The sequence below is a fragment of the Sminthopsis crassicaudata genome, chromosome 3 (assembly GCF_048593235.1).
Source record: "Sminthopsis crassicaudata isolate SCR6 chromosome 3, ASM4859323v1, whole genome shotgun sequence".
Taxonomy (NCBI): Eukaryota; Metazoa; Chordata; class Mammalia; order Dasyuromorphia; family Dasyuridae; genus Sminthopsis; species Sminthopsis crassicaudata.
Genome location: NC_133619.1, coordinates 63693133 through 63715679, shown reverse-complemented (window position 1 = coordinate 63715679; position 22547 = coordinate 63693133). Strand labels below are relative to the sequence as shown.

Sequence of the window (22547 nt, the reverse complement as noted above, 5' to 3'; positions counted from 1 at the left end):
GTCATACAATCTATTTATCTGAGTTTAGAATCTAATCTAGGTCCTCTGACCCCAAATCCAGTTATGCCCCAGGAGATACTATAATCACGTCACGTGGTGAGTGGTGGGCAGAGTCTGCTTTAGTTTTATGGCTTATGAATGGAAGCAAAGGAATTTCTGCCCCTTGTTATCTCCATGGTGATTACTGCTTTTATTACTCATTGAGGTCATTCCAAAAGGGAACTGAGGATGTTTTGAAATGAGGTGATCTTGTCTTTTATGGCTGATATCCAAGATCAGCCAAATCCTCTTCCCTAAGTTGTCAGAAATGAGATTTGGGTCACATGGAACAGGGCCTTTCTGATCCAGGATAACTCTTTTCAAGTTCTTATATCAACTTCAAACTACTCTGAATCAGCTTCTCTGAATTTAGTTTTTTAATGATAATGCATTTGTAATCATCTACAAATATATTTCTATAATGTCCACATGAATAAGGCACTCTGTTAGCTACTGGGGATATATAACCCAAATAATAATAAACCCATGTTTGCCCCAAAGCAACCTGTATTCTATTTGGGGAGACAAGTACACAGAAAAATATACAGACTATATAAAAAGTAACTATAAGACATGAGACATTAGAGAGGGTTCCTGAAAGCTGGGGGAGGAGGAAGAATCAGGAAAGGATTCATGTAAAAAAGGTTTTAATTAAGCTGAGTTAGGAAAAAAAATATAATAAAATAGAAATATACATAATGAATAAAATGTAATTTTTAAAGGAGATATTAGTGGTAGTGAAGGATCAGCAAACATTTTCTGTAGAAGGTGACATAATGGAAACAAGGAATTCTGAGAGGTGATAAAGGCCAGCTTGAGAAACAGTCATGGGAAACAACCTGTAGCATTTATATAGGAGTCAGGGATGGAATGTTAAACATGAAGAACCTAGAGAAGGCCATCTTGGCTGAACCTTGGAGGCCATGAAAGAGGAGGAAGTAGAATAAGTTTGGAAAGGTGGGTTTGAGGCAGATTTTTAATGACTTTACTTGCAGAACAGAAGTTTGCATTTGATCTTAGAGATAATAGGGACACACTAGAATTTATTGTGAAGGAGAGTGATGTGGTCAAAGCGGTATTTCCAACTATCCATTAGGCATCTAAGTGAAGGATAGAATGGAGTGGGGAGAGATCTGGGACAGAGATATATATATATTAGAAGGCTTTTATAATGGTCCAATAAAGGGGTGATGAGAGCTTGAACTCCGGTAGTAATTGTGTCAGTTGTGATACAGAGACACAGGTAAGAGAGTATGGTCAAGATCAGATAAGACACTTAAGTTTAAGGGACCTTCTAGTAGTCACCTAATCCTAATGAAGAAACTTAGACCCACAGAGAGTCCCTCAAGTAGTCAGTAACTAATTTGTCCCCCTTCCTCCCCACTAAAAAAACTTTTCCTTCTTTCTCTTTGGTCTCCTTTCTATCTTTTTATTTTTATTATTTACTTAGTTTGGTGAGGCAATCAGAATTAAGTGACTTGCCCAAGGTCACACAGCTAATAAGTATTGAGTGTGTGAGGATACATTTGGAGGACTCAGGTCCTCCTGATTTTAGGGTTAGTGCTGTAGCTACTGTGCCACTTAGACACCTTTCATCTTAAAAAAGAAAAGAAAAGACGCATTGATGATAATATTTATTTTTATATTATAGTCATTTCCATATATATCGGCCTCCCCAAATGAGTCCTTCTTATAACAAAGAAAAAGTTAAGCACTACAAATAAGATGACCATATCTGCCAATATATGTATCATTTCTCATAAGCAATCCTGCCCACTTTTACCAAATGTATGTTTTTTTGGGAGGGAGGGAGTTACTTCCTTACCTCTTTTAGGGAGAGTCAATATTGATCTTAACAATTACACATCGTTTGATATGGCTACAGGTAATAGTATTTTTTTGTTTGAATGAGTGTAAAGATTATTTTTCTGAATTTTCTTACTTTGTTTTGCATGACTTCTTATCCTCTGAGTAATTTTTTGTCTTTCTCATCAAGAGAAAATTCTGGAAAATTACCTTTGTTATTAGACATTGGAGATGCTGCTGTTGGAGATGTAAGGGAGTATGAAACTTAGCTAATCAGTTTAAGGAGGAGCATTTGGGGAAAAGGTGACATCCCATATGGATTCTTAGATTCATAAACTTTGATACTGTAAGGGCCATTAGAGATCATCTAGGTTTACATTTTTATTATTGTCATTTTATTATTTATTTATCATTATTAATAACTTTATTTTAGTCAAATTTTATGTTTGCAAATTATTATGCATTTATTTTTCTCCCTTCTACCTCCCCCATTGAAAACAAAGAAAAATAAAACTCATAAGAAATATGTATAATCAATAAAAACAAATTCTTTTAATGACACTTTTAAAAATTGACTTCTTATTCTACATCTCCAGACCATATCATTTCTGCCAGGAAATGGGTAAAAGTCTCATCAGTTCTCTAGTCATAATGGGTCAACAAAATGATCAGAATTTCAATTTTTAAAAAATTGTTCATTTTTGCAATGTTGCTATAAAATAAATTGTTCCCTTTAGCTCACTGCATTTTGCATCAGTACATACATATTTGTTTCTCTGAAATCATTTCTTAAAGCATAAATAATAATCCATTATGTTTATATACTATAATTTGCTTAGCTATTTCCCAAATGATGGATATTCCTTTAGTTTCCAGCATCTTTTCTGCTTTGTATTCTCCTTATTCTGAAGAGAAGACTTTGTGGAATTAGATCGTGATTTTGTGCTCTGAAAGCTGGGTTCTACCAGGAGCTCAGATTGCCAAACGTTTTGGGGGCATAGGGGGGAGCAACCAGGTGGCTCATAGGATAGAGTACCAGTCCTGAAGTCAGGAGGACTTGAGTTCAAATCTGGCCTCAGACAATTAATATTTCTTAGCTGTGTGATCCTGGGCAAATCACAATCCCAATTGCCTCAGCATAAAAAAATAAAAAAGAGTAAAGAAAGGTATTGAAGGGAAATGAATAGGTATATGATTGTGGGTAGCATGAGAGCAAGATCAGAGATGTATTATTGTGGAATGAATACAGGATTTGCAGTTTCAGATTCCAGTCTAGTCTGCTCTATTTCCTGTGCATTTTTGGATGTCCTCTGGACCTCCAAGGAAGGAGATGGTGTCTTATGACTTCACCTGTATGATGGATATCATATTGCTTGCCTTCTCAATGTAGTCCAGTGGGGTAGGGAGGTTGGAAAAAGGGAGAGAATTTGGAACTCAGAAGAGAAAAGGAATAATAATAATAAAAAGGAAAGCGATGGATCTGTGGACTTCTGAGTTCCCTTCCCCTTTTTATTTCCATGCTCTTATGAGTAAACTGAGGTCCAAAGAGTTGAAGGACTTATCCGAGATCACTCAGTAGCAGAATTAATCTTTTCTTTTATGCAAAGTTAACCTTACTTTCTTTTCCCCTCTCCCTTTTCAAATCCAAGCCTAGAATCTCCCAATTTTTTCCTTTCTTTTCCTTTTTTTAAATTATTATTGTAAACAAACATTAATGGACACAGTCATTCCCTTTTCCAAAAAGCAGAAAAAGAAGATATGATATGATTGGGAATCTCCATTATGTAGAGCTTGTTTTTTTTTTTTTTTGCTTTTCTTTTCTTTTTTTTAAATAATGTATATATAACTTGCCATCTGGGGGAGGGTGTTGGGAAGGAGAAGAATAACTGGAACACAAGGTTTTGCAAGGGTTAATGTTGAAAAATTATCCATGCATATGTTTTGAAAATAAAAAGATTTAATTAAAAAATGTAACAAATTGAACAAAGTGGTTTAAAAACTTTGTATCTTCTTATAAATTTCATTCTGCTCCTTTTTTGTGAACTTTCTAAATGTTTCATTGACAATTGTCTTTCCCTTCCTTCCTTCCTTCCTTCCTTCCTTCCTTCCTTCCTTCCTTCCTTCCTTCCTTCCTTCCTTCCTTTCTTCCTTCCTTCCTTCCTTCCTTCCTTCCTTCCTTCCTTCCTTCCTTCCTTCCTTCCTTCCTTCCTTCCTTCCTTCCTTCCTTCTTCTTTCTTTCTTTCTTTCTTTCTTTCTTTCTTTCTTTCTTTCTTTCTTTCTTTCTTTCTTTCTTTCTTTCTTTCTTTCTTTCTTTCTTTCTTTCTTTCTTTCTTTCTTTCTTTCTTTCTTTCTTTCTTTCTTTCCTCCATTCCTTCCTCCCTCCCTTCTTCCCTTCCGTCCTTCCTTCTTTTCTTTGGTCACTATTACATAGTCCCCTATAACATTTCTCATCCAGTAAAGATCCTCCTTTGTGGCAAAAATACTTAGTTAAACAAAACATATGAACTAATCAGCTAGATCTGGAAAATATATTTCTTATTCTTCCCTTTCAGGAAATCACCTCTCAATCAAAAAGTGACATGCTTGAATTATCAGGGTAACTGAGACCTAAAGGGACCTGCATGAAGCTGCTCAATAATGTGCATTGGTTTCTAGCACTGTCTTCCTATTTTTATCTCTCTTTGGTCCTTCTCCAGGTTCAGCCATGACAAAGCTCAGTGCCCAAGTGAAAAGTTCTCTAAACATCACCACTCCTGGAATTCAAATATGGAGGATAGAGGTAAGTGATCAGAGGGAAGGATTGTGGTAAGTCATCTCCTCCATTCAGCATGACTGGCATGGGATAAGAGGAAACAAGTTTTAGCTGTCCCCTGACATCTTGTGCCTGTAACTGACTCCTCCAAGTTTCTCCCTTCTCCCTTCTCCTTTTCTCTTTTAATTTCTTCTTTTAAACTATTAGTACTTAGTCTTCCTTCTCATTCTTTTTCTTATTTTCCCTCCTCTGTTTTTCATTTTCTCTCCTTATTTCTAATTATTGTCTTCCTCCTTTCCCCTTCTCCTTCTTCTTCCTCCTCTTCTTCCTTTCCTTTCTATTCATCCCCTTCCTTATCCTATTTCTCTTTTTTCCATTTCCTTTTTTCATTTTACTCTTCTTCTTTTCCCTTCTCTGTCTGCTGTTCCTTCAGTTTCTCTTCTTTTTCCCCCCAAATTTTCCTAAATTTTCTTCTTTCTTCCCTTATTCTTCACTTTGAGGCAGCTAGTGGAATAGTGGACAGCACCTGAAGTCTGGAAGTCATGAGTTCAAAACCAGCCTCAGATACTTATTAGCTGGGTGACCCTGGACAAGCCACTTAATTTTGTTTCAATTTTCTCTGTAAAGTGGGGATAATAACAGTACCTACCTCCTAGGGTTGTTGTTAAGCATCAAATGAAATAAGTCTTGTAAAGTGCTTAGCATAGAGTCTGGCATATTGAAGATATTATATAAATGCTCATTGCTTTCCCTTGCCCTTGCCCTTGCTCTTCCCTCTTCAGATTTCTCTCCTATTTCATTCTCTCTCTTTTTCTCATTTTATACTTATATCTCCTCTTTTGACTTGTCTTTTTCATTCTTCTTTTCATCTTTTTCTTCTCTTTTCTGTTTCTCCCCTTCCTCCTCTCAAGCCCACAGAGCATATAATTCAGGACTGAGGAGTCTGGGGTATTTGCCATTACTTTTATTTCTCTCCTTCCCATAGGAGTTAACTCTGAGCTTGGCCATATTTAGTCTTACTTCCTTTCTCCCACCCCAGGCCATGAAGATGGTGCCTGTCCCTAGCAACTCCTTTGGAAGCTTCTTTGATGGAGACTGCTACGTTGTCTTGGCTGTGAGTACACAGGGAACAAGGTGCCAGATATGAAGAAGGGCAAAAAAGGAAGGGATCTGCCTCGATATTCCAGATTCCTTTCTGGAAGTATTTGGTCAAGGTTCTACTGAGCCAATTGGATTGAACCTGGAGTTCCAGGACTCTTAGGGGGAGAGAGAGAGGAAAGAAGCAAATATTTCCTAAACATTTACTGTAAGTTCAGTCCTATAGTAGTTACTATCAGGAATACAGAAAGAAACTAAAGACATGATTACTGCCCTCATGAAACTTACCATCTGCTAAAATACAAGTATTAGCCCACAAGAAACAATTCAAGAACAGTACAAGCAGACAGTAGGATACCTGGATTGAGACTTAGTTCTGACACCAAATAGGAGTTGGTCAGAGTCTTTAGGGTCCCATCTAACTCTGGTTGTATGATCCATAAGCAAATTCATAATTATAAGTAGATTGCTGACTCCTACAGTGCTATGGAAGTTGAAAAAAGAGAGAAAAATGGAAAACTATGAATTTTCAAAGGAGAGAATGCACTAAGTAAGGTAGAGCTGTGGAGGGAGGGAAGACTGAAGATGTCTGTCATCCTTGAGTGAGCTACTGAAAACTGGTCAATACGGGATAGTGGGAAGAGCTCTGGGCTGGAGTCAGACGATCTAGTTGAAGTCTTATACTTGCTGCTCTTGGATAAGTAACTTCCTTTCTCAGATTGGGTGGTTTGACTCAGTGAATTCTACAGTACCTTACCTCATTGATAGTCTATAATTTTTTTTTTCTTTGCAGATCCATAAGACAGGGAACACTCTTTCTTATGACATTCATTACTGGTTGGGCCAGGCTTCGTCCCAAGATGAGCAGGGGGCAGCTGCCATCTATACCACCCAGATGGATGACTTCCTTAAGGGCCGGGCTGTCCAACATAGAGAGGTCCAGGGCCATGAGAGTGATACCTTCAGGGCCTACTTCAAGCAAGGACTTGTGTATGGATGCCCCATTTCCCAAATATTTATCCTCCATGTCCAGGGAAAAACTATCTCTGAGGATCTTTGCCTCTTCTGATCCTATGACCCTAATCTTTCAGTTAGGTCTTTTGGTCACTTCCAAAGCTCAGTGACTTATACTCAGTGACTTTCTCCTGAAAGCCTTGATTTCCTCAGCTCCCTATCCAATGACTCCATCCATACTCCCATCTCACTGGAGCCTTTCAATGGATCTTAACTCCCTGACCCCTCCTCTTACTGATCTTCTACTCCCTAAAGGAAGTAAAGGGTATGTATTTGGGAGATTTGGGATAGTGGTGGTATTCCTTTACTCATTTAATAAGCACTTATTAAGCCCCAGTTATGTGCTTATAAGATATAAGACTTAGACAAGACTTGGCCTTTGCCTTCAGAGAGCTTGCAGTTACCATCAGGAATTGTTTTGAGTTGGATAGTTTGAAGAACTAAGGCATACTAGAAGAGATAAGAGAAGGGGAATCTTCATTCCTTTTTCCTTGACCTTGCTGTTCCCATCCTGGCTACTCTTCTTCTAGTCCTTAGTTCCATTCTATGGTCAATAATTGGCATAATTGCACATTGTGGTGTGATAAGACCACTGGGCCGAGTATTAGGACTTGTATTCTAGTCTTGGCTAGCTGTGTGACCACAGCTTTATAGAACTTGGACCTGCGAGATCTTCTAATCCAAACCCTTCATTTCTCAGACAAGGAAACTGAGGTCCAGAAAAGGTAAATGATTTAATCAAAGCCACAGAGGGTAGGATGTTATGGAAGTGGGCTTTGAAGCCAAATTTACTGACCCCCAATCCAGGTTCTTCAATTTATCCATTTGATAACCGTTAAGTTTCTTTCCACTTTAAAATCTATGATCCTATGATCCTCTATATTGCCCCAAACTAACATTGATAGTTAAGAGTTAACTGCATATAGCTAATCCTATGTATAAATATGTGTATGCAGTTCCCATTGATCTGACTCTGACTCCTCTCCAGGATACGGAAAGGAGGGGTGGCCTCCGGCATGAAGCATGTAGAAACCAACTCATATGATATTCAACGTCTGCTACATGTCAAAGGCAAGAGGAATGTGATGGCCGGAGAGGTAGGTGAAAGGGCCAGAGTGATGGGGTTTGGGTCATGGTCTCCTCTTGATAAGTTCTTGTGGTCTTTTCTGATTAATCACTAATCATAAAAGAATTCCTTAGAGACACTTCCATGTAAATCCTTGAGATGGGAAGGACCAAGGAAGCATAAGGAGCTAGGTGGAGAGTCTTTAAGTCAGGAAAGAAATGGTTGACTTAAGCAGCCAGTTTTTCAGAGATTCATAGGAATCTCTCCCTTTTATACCCCTCAAAGAGACTTTGATATGACTAGAAGGGCTATAAGTCATGATATAGAATCAACATCTCTCTATACTCTTAATTTCCCCTTTTATATCAGGGAGAAATAATCTATAGATTAAAAAACAGAAATTTAAATTCCAGATGATGACTGGGATTTTCCCATAGCTGGAGACTCTGCATAGGGCAACAAAGAGAAAATGCAAAGGTGAAAACAAATTTGGAATTACTTTCACTGCCCATCAACTTTCATAGGTGGAGATGTCATGGAAGAGTTTCAACCGAGGGGATGTTTTCCTTCTGGATCTGGGTAAACTCATCATACAGTGGAATGGCCCTGAGAGCAACCGAATGGAAAGGATCAAGGTAAAGTCCTTCAAGAGGCAGGTGGTGCAATAGGAACCTGGATTGGGAGTAAGAGCTTGGCTTCAAATCCTACCTCCATAATATCTTAACCTCTGTAGCTTTGATTAAGTCATTTACCTTTTCTGAACCTCAGTTTCCTTGTCTGAGAAATGAAGGATTTAGATTAGTTTAGGTACCAGTTTTATAAAATACCATATGAAAACTCCACCACCAGATGTCCATCCTTATTCCACTTGACCCCCCATTTCATCACTCAACTTATTGGTCATCTATTAGACCGACAGGAATCCCCACTTACTTTATCTTCTCCTCCAGCCCTGGGGTTTCAACTCCAAATACTGGGCCACTTTTGTGCCTTCCTGGTCAAACTCTTAGCTTCCTTACTGCCTTTCCCCCTCTCCTACTCTCCCAACTCCCAAAAAGGAGTGAGGGGTGTGTGTGTGCGTAAGGGTTATCATTTATTTAGCAACACTTTATGAAATAGTTACTGTACTCTAGAAATATAATCTTCATTGTACACGAACCTGTATTGGATTACTTGCTGTTTGGTAGGGAAGAAAGAAAGGGAGAAAAATTTGGAACACAAAGTTTTGCAACAATGAATGTTGAAAACTATCTTTGCATGTAAATTGAAAATAAAAAGTTATTAAAAATGTAATCTTCAAGTAAGACATGTATCTGTTCTCTGAGAGCATGGAACTAGGGATTTGTTGGACAAATAGGTGATAACTTGGATAAGGTTTTCTTTTTTTAAATAGAATCTTATTTTTCCAAATTCATGCAAAGGTAGTTTTCAACATTCACTGTTGCAAAATCCTGTGTTCCTAATTTTTTTCCCTCCAGAGCTCAGTTTCCTTATCTATACAATGAATCATTTCTAAGGTCCCTTTGATGATCACAATCCTATGCCAGGATCATTAGTAGGAGATGTGCTAGACCCAGTTCTTAGGATGCTAATCATCCTTAGCATTACTTAGGAGACCCAACACATTCCTTTGCCCAAAAATACTGCACTCCACTCCATTGCTTCTTGGAAAGCTGCATCTATCATTTCCCGAAGCATGGGATTTGAGGCATCTCCAGGGATTTTCCAGACATCCTTCCCCTTTCCATTACTTTTCAGGGGATGAACCTGGCAAAGGAGATCCGGGACCAGGAACGAGGTGGCCGGGCATATGTTGGAGTGGTGGAGGGCGAAAGGGAAGCTGAATCACCTGAGCTAATGGAAGTGATGAAGTATGTGCTTGGCCAGAGAAAGGAATTGAAGGCAGCCATCCCTGATAATGTGGTAGAACCAGCTGTCAAAGCTTCCCTGAAACTCTACCAGTAAGTGTCTCTTTCTGTGTGTAAGGCACAGGGGTGGGAGGTGAGAAGGGGCAAAGAGAGGCCTAATTAAGTGTGCTAAGCCAGAATTCAGGGGGGAGGAATCAATCAAAGCCCCAACCCAGAAGGTTTCTTGTTTTCCCAAATTTTACTGGCTGGTATCCAGAAGTACTGGGCTGAAGCCTCTTCTGTGATTGCTATCATTTGATCTTTGTGGGGGGTATAGTCCCTTCTTGGTGGTATAATAGTTAGGTTGCGGGGCCTGGTGTTTGAAGGACCTGAATTCAAATCCAACCTGAGAAACTTCCCAGCTGTGTGACTCTGGGTAAATCATGTAACAATGATGGCCTCAGTTTCGATTGTAGAACGGAGATAATAGCATCTATTCTCAGGATTGTTTCAGGGATCACAAAGCACTTGACACATAGTAAATGCTTAATAAATACTTGTTTCCTTTTTTCCTTCCCTTACTATGGACAATACCAAAGTCAGAACCTTTATCAATTCTTAAGAATAAATAAGGTAAAATAAAGTTAATCTAGAATAGCACAACCCATTTATAGAACACTTCTTCTGGAAAGAACCCTGGATTTTAAGTTAAAGGAACTGGTTTAGAATTACAGCCTCACTAAGTCCTTAGATGTATGGTGTAACTCCTCAGGTGTGTTGGGCAGGCCACTTCATCTCTGTGAGTCTGTTTCCTTATCCATAAAATGAGGTGGTCAGCCTAAGTGACCTCTAAGATCCTGTCTAGCTCAAGATGCCATGCTGTTTTTAATCTAGCCAGACAGGCCAGCAGCGGATGTTCCCATCCCATTTAGCATCTGAGTCTGGCTTCTCCATGTGACCAGCTACCAGATCTACCTAAAAGAGAGAAAAAGAGAGAGACTGCAGCTATCAATGAGGTCCTGGATTTCTCATTTAGCTGCTGTTGTTGCTGGTTTCTGATAAGAGTTTTTGGAAAGCTTTTGTTTTTATATCATGTATATTTTCCAACATCTCTGTTCCTCCTGTCCTTTACTTATAACAAGAATTTACAAAGAGAATAAAAACAGGCCACAGTACTGACTATATGAAAAAAGTCTGACACTATATGCAGCGCTCCAAACCCATCCACGGTGCCCTCTCTCCTGAAGAAGGAAGGGGACGGGCCCTGATATATTTCTGCTTGGTCATTATAATTTTACAACATTGTTCCATTCTTTTATTACTCTTCCCATTTATATTGTTGTAATCATTGTGTATATTGTTTTCCTGGTTTTGTTTCATTTTATCAGTTTATATGTCTTCTCATACCTTTCTCTATTCATCATATTCATTGTGTATTACAGTTCAGTAACATTCTGATAATCATAATTTGGTTGGCAATTCCCAAGTGTGACCTTGAACCCATCACTTTCAATCACTGTGAACAAACTCTCTCTCAAGGAGATTTCCCTTTACAGTTAGATCCTACATTCTGACTAACAGAATATAGAATATATGGAAGAATTGAAGAGTCTTCAAGTTTTTAATATAGCCCTGACTTCCACAGTGAAGGCAGGGCTTCAAAAGGGAGCAGACAGGCAGCTGTAGAGAGAGAGAGATCCTAGACAGGGAGAAGGCTTGGGATTCTAGGACATAGTAGGTGACCAGCCCCCAAATGACTCCAAGGTCAACTTCTTCTTCACTTCCTTCTTACTCCTTATCCCCTGCAGTGTGTCTGACTCAGAGGGCAAATTAGTGGTAAAAGAAGTGGCCACTTGTCCTCTCACTCAGGACCTACTTCAACATGAGGTAAGAAGGGCCCAAGGAGGTGGATGGGAGAGTGGAGAAGATCCTTTCTGGTTCTGCTAGCAGCCGGGTCTTCTCCATTCCATTAAACCCCTGGTAGCTCCTTTACCCTTCCTCTTCTTCCTTCCCCTTCCAAGGATGGACACCACCCCTAAGTTTACTCTAGGAAAAGGAATCTTTCACACTCAGGTTTCCTGTTTCCTTGAGATGAGACTTAGGGAAGATGCTCTGGAAGGAGGAAGACCAGCTCCAGAGGCTGAGTCTGAATATCTTGCCTTGTACCCCTGGAATTCCTTACTCACTAAAATGAAGACTATGGAAACTTCATGTCAGGACCCTTTTCTACTCTTTCCTTTTTTCCCCTTCCTCCTATCTCTTCTTTCCTCTCCCAGGACTGCTATATCCTAGACCAAGGAGGTCTGAAGATCTATGTGTGGAAGGGGAAGAAAGCAAATGCTGAGGAGAGGAAAGAGGCCATGAACCATGCTCTGGTAAGGAGAGAGATTCTGGAGCTAAGTGAAATGGATTGGTGGAGAAGAAAAAGAGAGGAACAGATAGGAAGTAGGCAGAGAGAAAAAAAGAATCAGAGAGAGGAGGAAGAGAAAAAATTGAGACATTTGAATGCCATGGGAACATTAGGCTCCATTACCCTTTATAGATTTTCAGAAAGTAATCTTCCTAGTTGTGTGACCCTGGGCAAGTCACTTAATCCCAATTGCCTCAGAAAAAAAAAAATCAAAGGGTGCCCTGGATCCCAAGGATTCTAAAGATCAGTTATTTCTGGGGTCATCTTGTGATTTAAGGACCTCTCAAAGGCTCTCAATGTTGAAAGAAACTTTAGAAACCAATCACTTCAACCCATACTTGCATAAGAATTTTCTTTATAATATTCCCCAAAATGGCTATGAAATCTCTTGAAAGATCCAGGAGTGAGAGAAATCATGGAAAAAAGCCTAGTTCCAAACTACTTTTCCAGGTTTATTACTTCTCTTCACACAGTCCCAACCATCAGCCAAAATAACCTTGCTGTTGCTCAAACATCCCATCAACCATCTCCTTCATTTATTCTCATCGTAGAATCCCCAGCTTTTTTCGAAGCTCAGCTCAATGCTATTTCCTACATGAGGCTTTTTAAAAATCTTCTCTCTCAACTACATGAACCCCCCTATCAAATTACCTGTTGTTATTGTTGGGAGATTTTTTTTTTGGCGGGGAGGGAGTATATACATATATATATATATATATATGTATATATATATATATATATTTATCTTTTATTTTCATTGATAGACAGTAAGCTCCTTCAGGGCTAAGAGTTATTCCATTTTTCTTCTTGTATTGCCAGCATGTAGCACAAACATTGCCTTAATCAACATTTGGTTAATTGATTCATTAAAGCAAAGACCACAAGTTTCACAGAGGAGGGAGGGAAAGAGAAGGAAGCTGCTCTGTGATTTCAACTACATTCAGCAGAAAGCTGTGGGTCAGGGTTAGAGTTAAGTTTGGGTTTATGGTCAGGGCTGGCATGGGGCCAGCCTAGTTTGCGGGAGGGATGCCTTCTCCTCTGAGCTATTCCTCTTCTCCATGACCACATCTCTTTGTAGAACTTCATCAAGGCCAAAAAGTACCCAGCCAGCACCCAAGTGGAAGTTCAGAATGATGGTGCAGAGTCAGCTGTTTTCCAACAGCTTTTCCAGAAGTGGACAATTCCCAGTCGAACTTCCGGCCTTGGCAAAACCCACACTGTGGGCTCTGTGGGTGAGGAACTAGTAACAGCCTGGGAAAGATGCTCTGACTATCGATCCTCTCTCCTCATAGAATTACAGCCGTAGAATATTAAAGCTAGAAGGGACTATTTTGTCCAACTCTTTCATTTACAGGTGAGGAAACTGAGTCCCAAAGGAAGTTGTGACCTAAAGTCACATACATACAGCTAGTCAACATCAGAGATAAGATTCAAACTCAGGTTTTTGACACCCATGCAATTACTACTTCTAAAGAGTATCATGCTGCTTTTCCCATGAAGAAGTCCTTGAAAGGGTCCAGGAATCAAAGACAAACTGACACAGAAGACAAAACAAAACGAAATCCAAACAATTCAGTACCTCATTCAGTCTAAAGTGTGGTATGGATTCTGGGGCTGAGAGGACCTCAGAGGAGAGGGAGGTAGCCAAAGAATCAGGAAGACTTCACAGAGAGGGCTGATCCCTCCTCTGAGCTTCCCTCTCTCTTCTTCTCTCTTTCACCCCAGCCAAAGTGGAACAGGTAAAGTTTGATGCAGAATCCTTGCACGTCAAGCCTCAAGTGGCTGCCCAGCAGAAGATGGTGGATGATGGAAGTGGGGAGGTTCAGGTAAGGTAGAGCAGCATGTTGACCTTGGGCTATGGAAAGGAGGAAGAATGCCTTTCTCCACTTGGTTGGGGGAAGGCAGGGGTCACAGACCCTTGCTATCATTCATCTAGCTTCTCTGGAAGCATCACTGTTGACCATAGACTCCCTTTCTTCCCACTCTTACAACACCTCCATACAGATGTGGAGGATTGAGAACCTGGAGTTAGTGCCAGTGGAACCCCGATGGCTAGGACACTTCTACGGTGGGGACTGCTACCTGCTGCTCTACACTTATCTAATTAATGAGAAGAAGAACTACCTAATCTACATATGGCAGGTCAGAGTCCACTTGAACCCTAGAGCAAAGCCTTGGTTTCCTTCTTCAGGTTCTGTTCTCTTGTCCCTATTTCGTCTACTTTGCCTCAAATCATTTTATGCCCAGTATATAGTCTGCCCTTGGTAAAAGTGTGCTAATTAATCCTTCTCTAATTCACCCTCTACTTCCTTCTCCCTCTCCTGCCCCTGACATCACAACCTCCTCTAATCCCTCTCTTTCCTTTCCCTTCTTTCTGCTTCGATGTGTGAGGCTTTAGGTTATCTTGAAAGGAGGAGAGAGAGATTGAAAACTGAGATGAAACTTGGTTTCCTTTGGTTTTACCTTCTGAGAGGGACTTCAGGGTGGATGAGTGGGGCTGTCTGTTTTCTCCCCATCCATCCCCACTTCTAAATTCTTCAGGGCAGCTCTGCTACTCAGGATGAGATTGCAGCCTCAGCATATCAGGCAGTCAACTTGGACCAGAAGTACAATGACGAGCCTGTCCAGATTCGTGTGCCCATGGGCAAGGAACCCCCTCATCTCATGGCCATCTTCAAAGGACGCATGGTGATCTATCAGGTAAAAGAAAATGCTCTCAGCACCCCCAACAGAGAGGTCCAACTGGAGAAGTAGAACAGCTACCCAACAGAGAGAGGAAAAAACTCCTGGATGGGGAGGGGAGCTATGTCATTAATTTTGTCATTCACAGCATCTAGCATAATGCCCTGCACACAGTAGGGTTTTAACAAATATTATTTGAGTTGAACTCAGGTAAATGATAGTGATGAGGGAGGGGAACAGGTGGTGGGCAAGGATGGAGCCACATTGAAGCAGTCAACCTTACACTTCTCAGCTGGAAACCTTTTAGTGTTCTATTCTTGACTGGCTTCTTGCTTTTCTGGAACTGGATAAGAAATTTTCAAAAATGATACTGGAATCTATAGACCGACTTCTGTCCTGATTCCCTTGTTAGGTCCATATTGGAAATGGAAATTGCTTGTCTAGATATGTCTAAAATCTATCTATCTATAGTCTCACAAATTTAAACTTAGCAGAAAATAGTTTTATTCATTCAGTGGACATTTATGAATCACTTGCTATTGACACATCCCAAGAACATTTATTATAATTAAATCAGATGCTAGATTTGGGGGAAACAAAGATGAAAAAGTGACAGTTTTCTTGTTCAAGGGACTTAAAAACAATAAGGAAGATAAAACACGTACATGAAAAAGCATAACACTATGTTCCAAGCCCTGAGTTGATTGCTGTGGGGAAATGTTGTTCCAACTATCTATATGCATTAAAATATAATTGAGGAGATCCATTCATTCAATATGCATCTGTTGAGGACTTACTACATGCAAGGCATAGTGCTAGGTCCTCTAAGAGATACTAAGAAAAGTAAAACGTAGTCCCTGCCCTCAAGGAGTTTGTAGTTTAATACAATTTATTTATTTAAAAAAAATCTTCAACACAGAAGTAGAAAATGTTTTATTAATGAATTAACTATAGGTTATGCTTTATTGTCCATTATTAGGCAGGAATCAGCTTTTTAGACTGTTATTCCACAGTCTATCCAGATATCCACCAGGAGATTCAGGCTTCCTCAGCATGAATAGTTTGCCACATTCCTTGTCCTTATATGTATCAACTCCTAACTGTCTAATATAATTTAAATATAAGACACAGACACATAAAAATTAACTAGCAACATAAGTTATTTTATCATAAATGCTGAAAGAGTGATGCAGATTAAGAAATAAGGTTTCAGAGGAGGGACTGGAATAGTCAGGGAAAGCTCCAAGAAGGAGGAGAAGGACCTGAAGTTGTGCACTGAAATATAAGGATGATTTGGATAGGCTGAGAGATATAGGAAGGATATTCCTTCAGGAGATCTTGCATGAACCAAGGGAAAGAGGTAGGAATGAGCAATGACTTTATCTGGAGAGTAAATAAGAGTTAGGTTTAGAAATATAAGATAAGGTAAGAACAGATCATGGAAGAGCTTGAAGGATAGCCTTAAGAGCTTGCCATGGGACACAAACAGGGAGAATTATAATTAGTGCATAAAGCTTTGGTGTCCTTAAGACCAGTGGCAGATTTTTTTTTTTTTTGTTTTGTTTTTTTTGTCTTTTTTGTATCCCTAGGACTTCCCACTGTACCTGGCATATAGTAGGTATTTCACAACTGCTTGCTGACTGACAGTGATATAAACAGTGATTTAAGGCTACTGAGATAGGGAGAGACTAACTGCAGGTTGGGGGACCTGAAGTGAGGAGCGTTTGAATTAGGATAGTGACAGTGGGAAGAGGAAGTTGGAGTGTTTTGAGGGAAGAATCAACAAAACTTGGTGAACAATTAGGAGTGAGAGATTAAATCAAGAGAAGAAGAAATGATTCTGGGATTTGGAGCCTGGATGACTGAAAAGGGGAACAAGTTGTTAGGAACAATTTGTAGGGATGCTAAAATAGAGGTTCAGTTGCCCTTTGATATATTTAGAGAAAGATGAAGATGTTCCACACATGGTCCTCATGCAAATTATTTCATTAAGGAGAGTACAGACAGAGGCTTGACTTTTATTTGAATGGAACAGAACATGTAAATGTTTTCCCTGCCATGGTTTTGAGGATTAATCATTTTTCTTTCCTTGAGGATACCATCAGTATTCCCTGAGTGAGCGGGTGGGCAGCTCCAGAATTGACTAGACTAGGAGAGAGCTAGGTGTGTGAGCCTGTAGCTCAAGTATATCCTTCTATACCTGGTGAAGACCAAGTCTACAGCACCTTCCCCTGCCGGCTTAGATAACATCTCTGGAATAATAAGTCCAGAGCCTTTACCTTGCAAGGGAGTAGAGAGATACTGTTGGATTTCCTCCTCCATTGGACACCAATGGTTGACACTTCTCTGTATTTCGTCTCTTGCTTCACAGGGGGGCACCTCCCGGTCAGGAAACACTGAGCCTGTGCCTTCTACCAGGCTGTTCCAAGTTCGAGGAACAAATGACAAGAATACCAAAGCAATAGAGGTGTCTCCCCAGGCCAGTTCCCTCAACTCTAATGATGTCTTCATTCTCAAGACCCAATCTTGTTGCTACCTGTGGTGTGGGAAGGCAAGTATCCATGCCCATGCCCCTATAACTGGTCACTTTAGGCAGGCAAGGAAGGAAAGATGTGTTCGTTTTTCCCCTTTATCTCTCAGCTTCTATTCTTCCCACACCTAAGGATGGCATCTTTTCCTTCCTTCACTTCTCTCCTTTTGATCCTGTCTCCTTATCTAACAATCTGTCTCTCCTTAGCTTTGTGACTGTCAGGGCTTTGTCTCTGCTTTTCTCTAAGTCTCTCTCTCTGATCTCTTTGACTTTCTCTAGGTTTTCTTCTCAAAAGCCCTCCTGCTCTCTTAGAACTTTGGCTAGACTTCCCCTACTTCACCAGCCTCACAAAGGTAGAACTCCCTTTGGAGATGCTCTTGAGGAGCTTGAAGGAGCATTGGAGCAGGGAGGTGACAAATTCTGAGTGCTGCTTCCTTCTCATTGACCTTGCCGTGCTTAGGAACATGGAGCTCTGCAATCTGGGACCTTGTCCAAGAGAACCGTGGGACTAGTTCTAAGCAGGGACATCCTGGTCCAATACTTTGGGGGAAAATATTATGGGGGAACTGGAAATAGTTTATTCTTTTCAATCTCTTGAGCTTCCTTTCCACATAGGGCTGTAGCGGTGATGAGAGAGAGATGGCGAAATCTGTGTCAGACATCATCTCGAGAATGGAGAAGCAAGTGGTAGTAGAGGGGCAAGAACCAGCAAGCTTCTGGCTTGCCCTGGGTGGAAAGGCACCCTATGCTAACAACAAAAGGTAACTGGACTCACTTGCCCTTCATGACTCCTTTTTTATCAGACAGAGAAACCCCATCTGATAGGAGATATAACAGGAAGGACCCTGTCAATGACTGCAGGCTTACAGGATCCAGAGGTCAAAGGACCTTGGAAATCATCCAAGCCTACATCTCATCTCTTACTGGGTAGAATGGAAGATGCAAGATGCACAGTAAGCCTTCTGCACAGACAGCCAAACCAGGTCGAGGGTAACCATGAACCTATTGATGAGTTCTAGGTTGTCTACATCAAGTCTGTGAAGATTTCCCAGGGGAACGAGCAGATGGAAGCAATTTGTTCCAATAGCCATGAAGTCGGCTGAAGCATGTGCTGTGGAGAGTTTAGAATTTAGACACTGAAGGAACCAAAATCATCCACTGCATCCTGGGCCATTACATGTCTTGAATTTTATCTTGGCTATTAGACTTTGATAATTCTGGAAGAGAGAGACTAACAATTTTGTGCAATTCTGCTTCAATTAAATCCAACTGACCCATAAGTCAAGAAATCACCCTGTGATGTCACTGGTCAGTTTTTAAAAAATTAAGGACAAACATTAAAAAACTGACTCCACAATATTCTTTCTACTCAGAATGCTGGAGCAGGTAGGGGATGAACTTTCATTTGTAGACTCAGGAGGCTCTTCCCTTCCTCAAACAGAAGACATTCAGAGAGTTTGGAGAAGTCATTATTTGGACTTCCAGCTTTTGTCCTGTTTTTTTGTCCAAGCATCTGCTGGTTGAACATTGTACCTAATCCCTCTTGGGTGGGGCAGAGGGAGGTATCCCAATCTCCCAGGCAAAGGAAGCCCAGAGTTCAAGTCCATTAGATTAGATAAGTTTAAATAAACTTCAGAAAGGGCAGGGTTTTGGCTATGAGGCTCAACACTTTGGTGAAATGCTTACATCAGCATCTGAGTGGTAGGTGTTGGGTTGTCTTCTCAGAAGAGCTGCCCTACTCAGGGCTTGGGAAATTAAAGGGATTAGGGTTAACCTGGAGAAGAGAATACTTAAATAGATTTGGGAAATAATAGAAAATCTGGATTTCAACAGATTCAATTCATTGGTGAGATATCTTGGGATGTCTACCCCAAGCATGTGAAGACTTCCCCCAGCAGAATGGGAAGATGAAAATAATTTGTTCCAATGGTCATGAAGGTATTAGGGAGCATTTAGAGCTAGGTCAGTCTTTGAAGATCCCAAGGTCATCCATTGAATTCTGGGCCATCACCAGTCATTTTAACTTTTGTCTTGCCATTAGGACTTTCCCCAATGGAGGAGACAGTGAGGTTGATGATTTTGTACAACTCCTTCTCACTTAAATCCAACTGACTCTACTTAAGACGTTGTTCCTCTTTGAAAAGGACAAACCACAACAATTTTTCAATTTTAGTAAGCAAAGGGTAAGAGGAAATGAGCTATTATTACAGCCATAAAGACAGAGATTAAATTTCAGGAAAAACGTCCCAATTGTGAGGAGAGTGAATACTAGAATGGAGATAACAGCAGGGTAGGAAGTGTGGAATCTTTCTCTTGAAGGTTCCTTATAACAAGGGAGACATTTCTTCTTTCCACATCTCCTAAGACTTTGGAAGTTAGAGAAGATGTACTGGGGCATTCTTTCTAATTTTATAAAACTAATTTCATTACCTTGTCCCTCACAGACTACAGGAGGAAACTCTTTCTATTGTGCCTCGACTCTTTGAGTGCTCCAATCAGACAGGCCGCTTCCTGGCTACAGAAATTCCTGATTTCAATCAGGATGATCTGGAAGAAGATGATGTGTTTCTGCTGGATGTCTGGGATCAGGTAGAATCCTCTTTCCTTTCAAGTCTGAGTGCCCAGTGCTCTACATTCTTGCCCCACTCCCTCCAATCTTAAAAAGCCCAGCAAGTCCCCTCAGGACTCAAGAGTTCAAATTTTACCTCTGCTACCTACTCCTTCCTTCTGTGAGCTTAGGCAAACCACTTCTTTCTGTGCCTTAGTTTCTCCATCTGTCAAGTGAGGGAGTTGGGCTCCCTCAGGGTTTCTTAAACTTCTTCCACTCATGATTCCTTTTCATCTGAGAAATTCTTATGTGACCCCATCTTAAATCTGAGCTGAGGTGTTTCTAGTAGCATTCATGCATATGCAGTGCAAAGTGTACATGTTGTGTTCAGAACCAAGGCAACATTGGCAAGTGCTGCCAGTCACATCTTGGATTCATTACACTTTTGATTTTTTTTTTTAAGTGTTTTCTTTTCCTAAATACATGCAAAGTTTTCAATAATCACCTTGTCCTTGTGTCCCCTCTCCAAAACAGCAAGCAATCCAATGTAGGTCAAACATCATTGATGTTGAATCAATTTTTGGTCATTCGAGTTCAGAAAGTTTTTCAGTTGCCAAATTTTTTGTGATCCTCATATTTGTTTACCTCACCTCATAGGGGGTCACAATCCACAATTTAAGAAATTTTGGATTAGATGGTCAATGAGATCCCTTTCAGTTCCAGATCACATGAGTGTAACAATGCAGGAATTTTTTGTGGTAAAGATGAGTTGTAAGAAATGTCCTCAGTTCAGGGCAAAAAATCAGGTAAGGGAAGAGAAAAATCTGGCAGCTTCCTATTTTAACTAATTATTCTTGTTAACTACTTACTGAACTCTTGATTCTATCTGCTGAATAGCTGCAAGTGTAGTCAGTGCCTTAGTCTTGGTACTCCCTTATCTCTTTTTCCTCCTCATTTATGTCTCCTACACTCTCAACTACTCACAGAACTGTAGTTTAAGACTTCATTGTTGTAGTGGGAAAATCACCTGATTTGGAATCAGGGAATGCCAGATGCTGTACATGACACTATAGATGTCCTCTAAATTCTCTGAGACTCAATTCTTCATTTGTAAATGGGGGCAATGATAGGAATACCTCTAACTATCTTACAGCATTGTTGTGAGGTTCAAAGAGATATTCAAAATTCAGCAGTTATAACTGCTGGCTAGCCTGTTTGGTGTCTCATGGATAGGGAAGAGTAATAAGTAGTTTTCAGTCTGCTTCATTGTAAGTGAGTTTCCAAAATCAAAAGGATCATAGATTTGGACATGCAAGGGGTATCTGGTCTCTAGTTCAGCCTCATCATTTTATGAGTCAAGAAACTGAGCCTCAGGTGGAAAAAAGTAAAGAGCATGAAGGGGCCTTAGGGAGAAAGAAGAGTGCCATGAAGGAAGAAAAAAAGACAGGGACAAGAAAGACAAGCAGGTACAGTTCATCTGTAAATATTCATTTCCTCACGTTATCTATACCAACTGAGAACAGGTAATAAATTCAATGTAGGCTACATAATTAAAAAAAAAAAAACTACACTGAATTTTATTAATGCTTTTAATTTTTACATTCCTTTAAAAAATCTTTTTATATCACATTCATTTTCAAATGGGCTCCTCTCCTACCTAGTGATTCTTTCCTTATAATAACTATTTATTTACTTCTTATTGGTCATGGTGGAGAGAGTTCTACGGTATGGGTTTTTTTTGCCCCAGGTAACTCTCTATCTTGGTACATAGGAGTCCTAAATTTGAAACCAGAAAAATCTAAACTCAGATCCAAATTTTTTACTTGCCAGGAGCATGACCTTGATCTGTAGCTCATTTTCCTCTGAGCCTAATTTTCTGCAAGATTATTTAAAAAAAAAATTAAGAAAAACCAACATACTAGCTGTTTTTTGGATAGTATATGCTGTGTTCTCCACCTCTAATGCAGTTTCTCATATCTTCTCCCAGTTTGGGAATACAATTGCACAGATTCAGCTTCATTTTTTGCTTTCAGATAATATTACAGTTATCATTCGACATATAACTTAGTTGATTCTGCTTCTTCTCTGATGCATTATTTCTTTAAAATCTTCACCTGATGCTCTTAATTCCTCACATTCATTGCTTCTCTCATTCAGTACATTTGTGCACCCCAATTCCAGTACTAGTTTCAGAGAATGATCACAGAACTCTTTCCTTGCCCTTTTCCTTCATCTCAGAGAAGTGCTCGGGATCGAGTCATTCATCTTTTTAAAAAATCATTCATTCTGTTGGGGATCCTTCATATTATTTTTCAATTGTCATTTGTCTCTGGCTGCTCTTATGGTTTCTGCATGGAAGGGGGATTTACCTCTAGCTCTGTGGGGAGCAAAGGGTTGGGAAAGGTTGTGGAATTGGAGGGAAGGATGGTGCTGTGCTTCAGGACAAACTTAAGAAGGATCTGGAATTGCTGACAGGTTTTTTTCTGGATTGGGATGTACGCCAATGAAGCAGAGAAGAGAGATTCGGCGATCATGGTGCAGGAGTATTTGAAGACACACCCCAGTAGGCGTGATCCTGAGACACCCATTGTGGTGGTGAAGCAGGGACATGAGCCCCCCACCTTCACAGGGTGGTTCATGGCATGGGATCCTTTCAAGTGGAATGTGAGTGACTCATCCAGTATTTTTCTTGTGGCTCTCTGATCCCCCAAAATCTCCAAGGCAAGGATCTTATCAATAAAGTTTAAAGTTCCTT

At 40.1% G+C, this 22547-nt stretch overlaps 1 protein-coding gene across 2 annotated transcripts in view; it reads left to right on the top strand.

Annotated features, from left to right (window-relative positions):
* The window catches only part of VIL1 (villin 1), a 32634-nt gene that overhangs the window by 5785 nt on the left and 4302 nt on the right, over nt 1–22547 (top strand). For both annotated transcript variants that reach the window (XM_074307625.1, XM_074307626.1), the window contains 16 exons: nt 4542–4624; nt 5637–5711; nt 6489–6685; nt 7698–7806; nt 8300–8410; nt 9534–9736; nt 11431–11509; nt 11899–11997; nt 13111–13264; nt 13758–13858; nt 14037–14174; nt 14574–14732; nt 17086–17265; nt 17860–18005; nt 19689–19833; nt 22268–22456. In XM_074307625.1, the coding sequence (XP_074163726.1) occupies nt 4550–4624; nt 5637–5711; nt 6489–6685; nt 7698–7806; nt 8300–8410; nt 9534–9736; nt 11431–11509; nt 11899–11997; nt 13111–13264; nt 13758–13858; nt 14037–14174; nt 14574–14732; nt 17086–17265; nt 17860–18005; nt 19689–19833; nt 22268–22456 (2160 nt within the window). In that variant the 5' untranslated portion in view covers nt 4542–4549. The remainder of the gene's footprint in view (nt 1–4541; nt 4625–5636; nt 5712–6488; nt 6686–7697; nt 7807–8299; nt 8411–9533; nt 9737–11430; nt 11510–11898; nt 11998–13110; nt 13265–13757; nt 13859–14036; nt 14175–14573; nt 14733–17085; nt 17266–17859; nt 18006–19688; nt 19834–22267; nt 22457–22547) is intronic.